Source organism: Photinus pyralis, unplaced genomic scaffold (genome assembly GCF_008802855.1).
Source record: "Photinus pyralis isolate 1611_PpyrPB1 unplaced genomic scaffold, Ppyr1.3 Ppyr1.4_LG5, whole genome shotgun sequence".
NCBI lineage: Eukaryota > Metazoa > Arthropoda > Insecta > Coleoptera > Lampyridae > Photinus > Photinus pyralis.
In genome coordinates, this window is record NW_022170596.1 from 41,910,513 (window position 1) to 41,922,805 (window position 12,293).

Here is a 12,293-nt window from a genome sequence, read left to right on the forward strand (position 1 = left end):
TAATTATTCTTTACTGTATAAAATATATATAAAACATAATAGAAGGAAAAACAAAACCTAATGTTGACACCATCCAATGGGGCGCAGTCGTTCAGATGGGGTACATAACCACACATCTGCTCTTCCACTTAACCCCTCCAATTTAATTAACTAAACAACAAAGTGGAATGAAACTAACTATATAATGATGTGAAGCGTATGATTAACATACATATGGGAATGACGATTGAACAAAAGCGACAAAAGAAAATAATAGTAATAATAAAAAACATGTTTCGTGTACGTTGTTTAACAACTAAGAATATAGTATTCTATTGCGAGTACCTTGACGTTTGAAATTTCCCAAGCTTAGTGTTTTAAAATTGTTGGATAAGTTGTAAATGTTACTTATATTGAACTATCTCCATAGAAAGAGATCTGACTATTTTCATGGAGGAAGGTTTCTAATAGGACACAAACTACGCAATACATAGGTAATCCTGCAGTATTGCACTAAAAGTAATACCATGGTCTAGAATTCTAGATACAACACTGTGGTAGCCATCATAAAAGTGTGTATTTATGGGAATGAGTAATATCCCTCGGATAACGATTATTACTAACAGATAGAGGCGCAAAAAACCTTTCAGTCACTGCCCCTGTGTCTCCCATGTTCCTACTTACATCAATGGATATAACTGATATAAGAATATGGTTTGTCACTTTTAGTAACCAACAAAATAGGTTAAATATTACACATTCGCACTTTCAAGGAATCTCCACTTTGATTTTAATACATATACAACAATATCATCAAACAGTAATATATCATCAAAATATTTAAAAATTAATCCACTATACTAAGTAACCAATAGTAACAACAAATAAACATTTCAAATATAAATAATAATTCGAATTATACATTATTTATGTGTAAAAATTTGTACAAAAACATATATAATAAAAATTAGAGATATAGTTATAAAGTGGTAATAATTAAATCCAACACTCTCACTTCAAACTGTCAAAATAATCGTCAGAGAATTTGTGAGATTTACTCGATGGGCTTGGAAAGGAGTATTCGTCAATTTCGTTATTATTGTCGATCGCGCGTAAAGTGGCTAACAATTTATTCTTCTTGTCTGCGCCAATGTCGTCCCCTAATTCCGACTGAGATTTACCGTCGCCATCACCGTTCTGTTTTATCAACTCCGTCCGAAAGCTGTACTCGTTTTCCCAAATTTCGTTTGCGATTTCGAAATCCTTTTCCGGTATTTCGATCTTGTCTGCATTTAAAAACTTCGAGCAGCGCAATTTGGAATTCAAGACGTCGGTCTCGTGTAAATCTCTTAGGAGTTTTTCCGTTTCGTTGTGCACCTGTGCGTAATCCTCTTGGTGTTTCTTAACGACCGCGCTACAATCGACAACCGTCGATCGTATATCGGTGCAACAGTTCCCTAGACGTTTATTAATGTCTTGCTCCTTTTTTACCTCATCGAATTTCTTATCGAAAATATCCGAAGACGGAAACTTTTCCAGTTTGCTACCGGAAAGCTTACGTTTTACTGTAAGGAAGTGATTGTCTTCATCTGGCAAGCTTAGTTCTTCGACTGATTTACTTAGATGATCGATTTCTTTGCCGAGATTCGCTGATAATCTTGCTCTAATATTTTCACTAGGCGACACCATTGTTACCTCGCTCGAAAATGTCACCTTTGTTTCTGTGGTCGCAATGGGTTCCAGTTTAAGTTCGGATTCGTCGCCGTTTTCAAAGTCCTTCAATTTCTCCTTCATCAATGAATTTAGTTTAGGCTTCATTCTGTCATTTATCAGATTAGTAAGGGAGACAGTTTGTCGATTATTACTAGAAAATCGCTTGTGATCTTTAATTTCGGTTACCGTTCCATGTTTGGAGCTTCCCTGCAATTCTAAAAGTCAGCAATACATTACACTTGACATTAATTACCCACCTCTAGTAGCCCATTAAGCCGATCAATTTCAGAAAGTGCGTGTGAAAGTTCTTTTTGTCTTTGTTTACTTTTCATCACTTCCGCGTTCAATTTAGTTTTGTAATTCTTAGACTCCAGCAGGATCTTCCTGTTTAATAGGTTAATCTGCTCGTCACTACCTTTCAGTTTCTCTTTCAGATCCTCAACTTGGTCGGTTAACATCTGTCTCTCACCGAGATGCTTATTTTTTGTAAGCACCGTCAAACTTCTTAGCTGCATGCGAACATTCGCCAATTCTTCATCTTTGGTTTTCAGTTGGTCACTGACGTCTTTTATAGTTTTTCGTAGTGCCTTATTTTTTGTAGCTAAAACTCGAATATCTTCTTCGTAAGATTTCAGCAATCTTGGCAAATCAGCATTCGTGCCTTCGTACCTCGATAACGCTTTATCTTGTCTACTTTGTAGGTTTCTCAAAGCGCGATTTTCTTGTTGTAGTTCCTACAAATAGAAACCCAATGAGCTTTCGTTAAATTTGTTGTAAGAAACATACGGCCACATGAAAATTGGCGTCGTTTAACTTATTCTGGAGGGACCTCAGCTTCAATAGCCGAGCAGAAAGCACACGTTGCTGCACTGAGGTATTTCGTGGTGCGTAAGTTACTAAAGATGCAGCAAGAGGATGCACTTGCTTACGTTTCTGCATTAAACAACTGGAATTTGACGAACATACTGTGTCACAGCTTTTTCTCCTACGAGAACACCATGTACTCATATTTATGAAATTGTTTGCTCACCTTTGAAGGGATTTTTCATTTGAGCTTGCACTTGCACTGTTAGCCATTATTTAGAAAGCGAAATGAATTCATAAAAAAAATATATAAATGTCTACTTGAAGTAGGTCTGCTTTGTAACTCCATTATGTTTGTATGAACACGTTTTCATGGCAACCACGAATGCAGTGAAGGGCGAAGTGTAAATAATTCATAATCACAAAATAATGTTCATAAATGACGTAAATGCGAAGAACACATGGCACACACTAGGACCTATAAACTATTGCTGCAAGAGATTTACTGTGAACACTCCACAGAACTCCACCCATCAAAAATAAATAGGTATAGCAAGTAGCTATAAATTGTATAGTAATGGAATTTACCCACACAAAAAAAAAGCGTTTTCACAATGCAAAACATTCCTACTCTTTGTTATACCTAATTACCTACATCTAAAAGGCGATACTCTCCTATTTTACATCATCTGACGAAAGTTGACAGCTTCTTTGTCTTTTGTCCTGAAACATTAGTTTACTTACAGCTGCTATGGCAGGCGATCCACATGTCAGCTTTTTTTAAACCATTATATACTGCTAGATCTTCAGTGATCACTGATGACCACTTCAAAGGAGTCAATAATTGACACTTCATTCGCATCTTCAACATTCATATATAGCACTGACACTACCCGGTTATACCAAGCTAAAGATATGCAGTATCCAGTATATCCATACATTTTCGACAAAACAGTCGAAAGAAATTTCAAAAACGGACCGCTGCTGCTTAGAAATTTGACGTTTTTTAATCGACTTAAGATGGAATCAAGTATAAATTGTGCAGATAAAGAGCATTTTTTTAACTGAAATAGCTCAGTAAATGGTTGGGTTATAAGGGGAGGGGGCTTTTTACACATAAACATTTAAAGGCCGCATGGTATACATTCAAAATCTACGCTATATAATGCAAGAAGAATCAAGGCCCTAGAGAAATTGTCCGAAATATTGAATTTGCCCTTTAATATTTTCGAGATGTTCGCAATGAAGTTTATACATCGCCAGTAGATGTGTCTCTTTCCCCCCTTTGAAAGTATCCTCCTCTGACGCTCCGTTCTGCAGATATTTGCTCACCAGTACTTATGTTTCATCCAGGCCTAGACAATTCATTTTACCTTTCAGAGTAGGTACTCTCCGCGACAAACCGTTTTCGAGATATTCGCTCTTAAAGTTTTGGCATCACCAAAGAACATATTCGGTGTGCTATGGTTGGTAGAAAATAATTCCTTTTGTTGGACCGTTCGTTAGATTACCATGAAGAACACTGCCAATTCCGCCCCCCCCCCCACAACTGAAGGGAAAAGAAGTCGCGCCCCAACTCCTATTTTGATAGCGGGTAAGAAAAAAAGGCGATAGAAAACCATAAATGATAAAATACATCCCCCACTCCCCGCACAACTGAAGGGGACTGAAGGGAAAAGCAGTCGCGCCGGGAAGTTATAGCTTGCATGCACCAATCCATTTTGATGACACCTTTCATTAGAATGCTATGAAGCGTGTAGAACGACTGTCCACAACCTCCCCCCCTCCACCCCCCTATTCTCAAAGTTTTTCTTGGCACCACCAACAGCATGCGTATGCAAAACCTGAAATCAATTTTATGCACGTTTTATTTTCAAAAACGGCATCTCAGAAAATAATTCTTCTCCCCCCCCCCCCCCCCGCCGCCCTTACGATTCGATGGCCGCCTGGCAGGGCTCTGGAACAATTCCCCTAAAAGTAGTTCAAAACCGCAGAAGTGGGTCCGGACGGACGGACAAACGTAAAAACACATGTTTAATGTCCGTTTGCACTGACTTAACTTACAATCCATGGTAACCACTGTCTTAATAATCGTTGCCATGGCTTTTAAGCTACGCTTCAGCTATTATAAGCGCCATTTAAATTTGTCAGTGCTAACGGCCATGAATCCTAAGGGGAGTGTTACCCTTTAATTTGTAATTGAGCAGAGATTAAAGATATTACCCAAGCATGTAGTCAAGATCATGACAGAATCTCATTTTCCCCAGTTGATGAATATGCGAATATAATTCAGAACGACAAATCGTAGTGGGAATTGGGCCGTTTTCTGATTTGTTTGGTCAGAGAATGCCTTTGTAAATATCCATTCCACTTCCTATTCCTATTCCTCCACACTATTTTTACCGCATTTTTTGGAATAAAAAAAATGTGCCAATGTTTCACTTTTGTCTGCCTGCCCGGACACTAGGAATTGACCTAGAGTCCTCGAATTTGTTTAAGTAGGTAGCGTATACTTTAAAGGTGTGCTAGACAGCCATCAAATGTGGTTGTACTTGGGGGGGGGGGGGGATCCTCACGAATTATCATGTTTTTGATAATTAAACGTGCCTTACTTTTACATGCCACAACGAATTATTGGTCTCAGATTTTGCAGACGCATGACTTTAGTGGTGCCGAGTAAAGCATTTTATAATTGACCTTGACTTGACCTCTATTGTGATCAGTTATAATTCGCAAAGCGTGATTGGGATGTCTGGAAGAAATATATAATAATATAATTAAAAAATTCAGTGGTGAAGGAGGTTAAAAGAATCATTTCCTACAAAAGGGTTCAAAATGTTTGTTTGGGAGACAAAATGCCCACAATTTGTATTTCTTCTCAGTAACCATAACAGATAAAAGGGAATTTGTCACTTTTCAAGGTTTTGTGATATACCCTGGAGATTTGGATAGGTTATTTTTTATATTCAGATGTCTCTCAGATAACAAACTTCGTAGAGCTACTTTGGTGTGAAGAAACTAAAATATGTTAACTTTAACTCCAAATCAATGGTATAAGAACTGTTCATATAGTATACCGACGTATAATTATTATTACAATAATATATCTTCTGGGTAATATATATGTTGTAGGCATTTTGTATGTTGTTTTGAAGATATTATCTAGTGTTCCAGACAAAATGTTCACCCTGTATATAACACCCTTACCTGAAGTTGGTTTGTTACATATTTTACACTATTTCTTATAAGTGCTTTAGGATCTAGATTGGAAAGACATTTTCCTATAAATTGCAGCCTGTACCGTCTAAACCCGATTTTGACAAAAATTTTATGTATATGCCAAAAAGTTCCTGCCTCTTCTACATTAAATCTGTGCCTATTAAATGTGACAATTAGTATGTAATTACCAGTAACCAGTGATGTTCTGCTAAAAAAGATTACGAAAATGTTTCATTACTAATCATTCTCATTTATTAGGATTAATATCACAGAACAATTTTTATCTGGAATTATTTATGTGACGTCATTGTATATGTGAATATGTAAGCTATATTTACATAGTATATTAAGTAATGGTTTATAAAATACCTGCGATGTTAATAATCTTTAATAGGTGTATTCGTTTCTGGTGATTTATAAATCACAATCAGTTTCACAAAAATCAGTTCAGTTAAATCACTTGAAGAAAACACAGACTTGACAGTTTGGTGTTTGTTATTACTTAACATATCTTAAAAAGAAATGGATTGGTTTATTATAGTTTTTTAGCGGTAATATTGTTTAAATCTTGCTCAATCAATTCAATTAGAATTCATATTAAAAGAATGCTTGTTAATATTTAATGTAGAACCTTGTACAATGAGATTTTTCCGTAAATAAACATTATTATTAGTATTATTAAATATGCGGTACGTTGAACCAAAGAGTATGAACTTTATTTGTATAGGAAAACTGATTCAGAGGATATTCGACAGGTACACTACTCATAAATAGAGACCGGATTTCATGCTTTTATGCATTACGGAAATAATATATGCAGCTCAAAATAAAGAAATCATTTAAACGAACTAACAAAAATGAATCACATTGGCGCAAAGAAAATAGTGCATATTTTTCATTTTTGGGGTTTTTGTACATATTTAAGATAGATTAGCATTTCATCAATTTTTTGAACCATTTTTATTACAAAACAAGCTTCCAGTGGTTCTAATTGCAAGAATTATATTTTTATTTATAAATTATAAAGATAAACAAATAATAAATCAAATAAAATAAAAATTATAAGATAGAAACAGAACAAAAGAAAACAATAAAAATAGAAAAAAAATAATAAAAAACAAATGAAATACAAAAAAAATATGGCGCCCAAGTTTGCTAAATTATAAAACGTCAGCGGTGTTCAATTCAGCATTAATTTATAATACAAGCAAATTTTCAAGTTCAACAAATAAGACGACGACATTAATTGTTTTAATACAGCTTATGTTTAAATAGTTTGAATCAAAAAAGTTTCAATATTTTTTTGTGCATTGTTTATTTTTTCATGCATATCTCCATGCTTTTTTGCCATATTTTTTGTGAGTATATATGTGCATTTTTGATGTGTTTTCATGCATATAAGTCTGGTCCCTACTCATAAACAGTTCTTAAATGTCCGATAAAAAAATAAACAAACAGCCTGGGAGGTTATGATTCCAGTTTTCTGAGGTTATGTTAATTGAAGTGATTTAACTGTACTAACTTTTCCCGCAATCAGATAATAGTGATTTCTGTTCACTTGGTCAGTAGCAGGGGGAACTGATTGTAAACGAAAAAAACAAAGTGCAATCACTTCAACTGATTTAACTTAGTTAATTAATATGTTGATGACGCTAATTCCAGAAATTTTTTAGAAGGCCCTTTTAATTGTCGGTCCATTTTATTACTAAATGTTTTCGCATTACTGTTCTTTACCCATCGCTCATTTAATTATAACTGCATGTAAAAGAAGGTAGATGGTTCCTACACATTTGCAAACAAAGCACCCTATCACATATACAACTAAAGTTGATAATAAATCCGTAACCTCGCGAAATCACGAAGAAACCATTATACTAATTTTCCAACTCGTGTCCAAATTCGGAGGTGGTTCTCTGTATTTCACATCTAAAAACAAATTTCGGGTTTATAGTTCAATAGCACGGTACTTACCTAATTGTTTCACATTTTCATAAATACGAGAATCTTGCCCTTCTAAGTCCGAATTTAAATGTGGTGGCCATATTTCGGTGAGACACTTTTTAATATGTAACTGAAATTCGAACAGTGCATTATGTAGCGCACTTATAAATTTGACTGCGCCAGATGTGTTGATATCAACCGCAATAAGGCAAATCTGTCGAACCATCGGTCCCATAGAAAAGACTTCGACTATTAATTCGTAGAGCGCTCGCATTAAGGCAATGTCCTCGTAGACGCCTCCTTCGCGAAGGTCTTGCTTTTTTCTTTCTTCTTTACGACGTCGACGGCTGGCAGTCGACGCTCTTGAACTATAAGAACCGGGCACAGTTAAAAAGAAGTTACTACAAGTCATGGGCAAGTCCAATGAAATTCATTCATCAATATGTGATTAACTTTAATCTTTCGTTTTTAGTGATGCTTTAGTGATGTATACAGTGTGTGCCAAATGGAACCGGCGCTTTTGCTAACACTATTATTGGAACTACAAAGTTGTATAAATTAGCAAATATTGTTATTGATTATTTAAGAGTGATGTTGCATTAAAGGCTTTACCAAAATTGTATTTTCTTTAAAAAAAAATGTAAAAATATACAGGGTGGATTGTCACCGAGAGTGATACCACTTAGAATAATAGTAAAGTTGTAATAGGCAAAAAAAGGATGAATAAATTTTCAGTTTCTAGATAAACTTGCAAATTTGTAAATAACAAAAATTATGATTTGGCCTTCTGCTAGCTAGGCTCTAATGGCTGGCTGGATATTTTTCTAGAACGTTCTGAACGTAGTTGATGTTTGGTATATCTTCGTGTTTGGAGGTACAAACAAACCACAATTGTAACTAATGAAACTGTTGTGGTGAATTGAATGGGAACTTTTTGTTATTATATCGTAAGAGAGAACTTCAACTGTGATTATGTATTGGCGCAGGTACCAGACAATAAACATACACAATAAGCACGCGTCTATTAAATTAAACAATTCGGAAAGCGAGATCCAATCAAGATTAATCATTAATTTTGACGCCACTCGCAACAAATACGCAGAAATTTGATACCTACCTAGACGTATTGACACTAATAGTGGATAAACTGTCTGCTATCGATAAAATGTCGTCATTGATACCAGACGGTAGATGATCGCCAGCAACTGTCATTTTCTGCACTTTACCCAGTTTAATTGCTGACAAGCGATTCACATACTTAGCAAAAGTTTCCTTAAGAGTTGTCAACTTTAAATTCAGCTCTTCGCAGTATACCAGTGAGCCCTCAAATAAACTATGCTCTGAAAAAAGAAAGATTGCGTAACTGCAGCAAAGATTCAGACATGCTTACTATATTCATTGAAACAGTTAAACTTTATAGCGCACCGTTGCGCTTCGGCGAAGTAACTGTGGGCGATGTACAAATCTATGGCCTTGTGGTGTTGGGAAAGCTGTGTTTCAAAAATGTGAGCTGCTTCTAGTATTTTACCGGACGCGACGCATGTTTGCGCCAAATTCAGTAATTGTAGATGGCGTTCTTCTGGAGACAGCTTCATATGCTGTAGCATTAAAATCGCATTGGGAATAATTAACGCTTGCTTGTAATCGCTGAACGCCTCTTCGTAGCATTGCACACTAGCAAGAACAAATGCAGATTCTTCGTGTAGCTTCTGCCTCCGTAAGTGTTCGGCGAAAAGTATTGCGACTTCCTTATGTAATCCACTGCCATGCTTTGTGTAATTATACGCCACATTGAAAACTTCATGTTTGTTTACATAGTTCAAAGTGTATTCGTCACTTTCCGAGCAACGAATCAGATACTTGACGGCAGTTGCGTAATTCTTAAGAAAATCGTTTATTTCAAATCGGCGCTGGACTTCACCCATCGTTTTTAAACGGCTGATAAATGGCTCATACTCTTTGGGATCCATTTGTAGATTACGCGCAACGAATAACGCCAAATCCAAGTCGTACATTGCAAGAGCATTATGATACATATCGCTTTGCGGCTTCAAAACATTAATGGCCTGGAACGCACTTTCAGCAACCTTAATTAGTGCCGGATTCTCCTTCATCGAGTATAACAAGTTTCGTACATGAGTCAAGGCCTCAAAGTTGGACGACTCCAAGTTTTTCATAAAGCAGGCGATTATTATACAATGCAAATAGTGAGTGTAATCGCCATTTTCCATGTAATCGATTAGAGCAGTACAAACCTTAACAATTTTTTCTTTGACATGCTCCTTCCGGCTTACTGCGAATGCGTAATCTTGAAACACCGTATCAAAAACGTTTTCCTCCTGTAATCCGATTAAAAAATCGTTGATAACTGCAGGAGTACGGATCGATTCGACAAATTTGTCGATGTTACTAATAAATCGGTTGAAATTCAGGTCGACCAAGATTGTAGGGTTTAGCCTCTCCAATCGAACCAAATCTAACGCTTCGTTCCACGCCTGCTTTTCGAGCAGGCTCTCCAATCTATCTATGGATATGGCGCGAACCGTGCAGGTTTCGATATTACCGCGAGGCATTTGTAGTATGACGGAAGACGAATTAGGAACGCCTAGTAAAAGGTGGCCACCTTGCTCCATCGAACGATAGGTGGCGCGCGCCAACGACTTGCTTATTTCGGATTTGCGTAAATCGTTTAGTCGCACGCATATTAGCGTGTTTTCCGTGGTTGTGAGCAATAAGTAATAGTCGTGAATGATAAAAGACAGTACGCCTATTAACACCCGCACTTCGTTGATGTAAAATTCCTGAGTCTGCGTTAATGAAAACAAAAACAAGGCGTTTTGGCTTTTAAATGATGAAAGTTGAAGCACTGTGGGAATCTGTGCGAGCACCTCCAATTGATTGTCCTGGTCGCTTATGCTTAAGAATCCGTCAGATTGTTGCACAACTCGACTGTCAGTGTATATGCTATTCAAGTATGTAACGTTAGCTGCTTCAAGACTATCGTTCCAAGGCACCAAAGCCCCGTCACTAACCTTAACCAACACTTTACTAGTACTGTCCATTGTTTCCTTAAGACACAACAAATGCGACTCGGAGTACCAAATTATATGGTGATATGATAGCGGTACATCATATTGGGCTTTGTTTAAAGCTCGACACGTTTCGATAGGCGAAGGTGGCGATGTCAAGCTAAAAATTTGAATGTAATTTTTCGAATCGACAATCGCCACCCTCTGCAATTCTGGATGAAACTGAACAAAATTGATGGGATTGTCTACGACAATTTTCTCATCAAACATTGGAGGTGGTGCCATGCCCTTTTCGCATTGTGTTAACAAAAGAGAGTTTCCGTTGATCACACCGCAAGTCTTTCTACCACCTGCACTTTTACTAACGACATATTTAAATGAATACTCAACCGTTTCCCTAACAGTCACAACCTGTAGAATGATAACGGTAGATAATGAATCCTTAAAATGGTAAGAAATCAGAGAATTTGTAGTCGCAAAGTTGAGTCGCTGCTTCAAATACCACACATAATTTTTGATCGTATACAAATCTAAAAATGTTTCATTTCCTAGTGATTGATATATGGATAATATTTGCCCACAAGCGCTCCATTTCAAGTCGATTATCTCCACCTAAAATTGTTGATATTTTATTAACATCAAGTGAAATGCTCATTACCTGGTCACTCAATTCTATCTTATTCTTAATTAAGCAGTTTTTCTCAAACAAGGAAACCTCGCGCGTTGTCGTAGTGCATGTTACGCACGCAATTAGATTTCCCTCCGGTTTCCACGCAATAATAGGCTGTAGACCGACGATGCTCGCTGATTCATAGAGAAGCTCACAGGGATACTTGAATACTTTTGAATACTTTAAATTGTCTTTGAGAATTATGCCAGTAGTTCACTGCGTACATATCGCCGTTGCCTCTCCATGATATTCTCGGTCGGAAATCGTCGTTAAAATTTGCAGGAAGCACTGCAGAAAAATCAGAAATTTAAAAGCTGTTTCTTGATTCTGATTTGTTTGAAAACAAGACGTGTAACGAAGCACCCGTTTTCCGCCCTGAATTTACTACCCGAAGTTATGACCACACTGTATATTTGTGAAGTCCACACCCGGTATCTAAAAGCGTTTTAAGCTAGGCGCTTCGTTACTAAGGAGTTTACTTGATTTACTCAAGGAGACGAGGAGTGTGTTTTCTGTGTTTGTTTCAGGTGTCTTTTAACTTTTGTGTAAGTTTCCAATTTAAGAAATTTGATCGCGGCCATTATTTGCCTTAAAATTTGGAATTTGAAGTCGAGATTGAAATTTTTCTATTGTGCCGGGATTCGGATGTGTCCTGAGAAGATTTAATAAGAGAGCTAGCTAGTGTCTTGTGTATGGTTCATTTTGGCTGGGCCATTGCACACAGCAATTTTATTTGCTCACCCAACGTGGGGCATTCGATTGAATAATTTGAGCTTTAATGAGCACCTGGTACTTTAAAGAATAAAAAATGGACACTTTCTTACAAGAAATATTTTCCAAGAGTGACAAAAAGAAGGGAGAAGGAGTGTTTCAATTTGTAGAGCCATTTTAAGCGCTGATAAGAAAATCGCCCTCCAAACATAACTGTTTAATTTTGT

The 12,293-nt window shown here is 36.6% G+C and overlaps 2 protein-coding genes across 5 annotated transcripts in view; one reads left to right on the forward strand and one right to left on the reverse strand.

Moving 5' to 3' along the window:
• Window positions 1-12,293, forward strand: part of LOC116170205 (zinc finger protein chinmo-like) — a 301,795-nt gene that overhangs the window by 234,615 nt on the left and 54,887 nt on the right. The window lies entirely within an intron of this gene.
• LOC116170204 (lebercilin-like) lies at window positions 738-3,046 on the reverse strand. The gene is made up of 4 exons (XM_031486430.1): window positions 2,723-3,046; window positions 2,479-2,677; window positions 1,950-2,426; window positions 738-1,899 (listed from the first exon to the last, which is right to left on the reverse strand). Exons 1-4 carry the CDS (start codon window positions 2,767-2,769, stop codon window positions 991-993), a joined length of 1,632 nt encoding a protein of 543 aa, XP_031342290.1. The 5' UTR covers window positions 2,770-3,046; the 3' UTR covers window positions 738-990.

Bases quoted from the DNA above. Each gene is read 5' to 3' on its own strand.
- LOC116170204 (XM_031486430.1), bottom strand. From the start codon at position 2,769: ATGGCTAACAGTGCAAGTGCAAGCTCAAATGAAAAATCCCTTCAAAG. The intron at 2,678-2,722 runs GTGAGCAAACAA...GTGTTCTCGTAG, and splicing joins AATGAAAAATCCCTTCAAAG to GAGAAAAAGCTGTGACACAG. The intron at 1,900-1,949 runs GTGGGTAATTAA...TTAGAATTGCAG, and splicing joins GGCTTAATGGGCTACTAGAG to GGAAGCTCCAAACATGGAAC.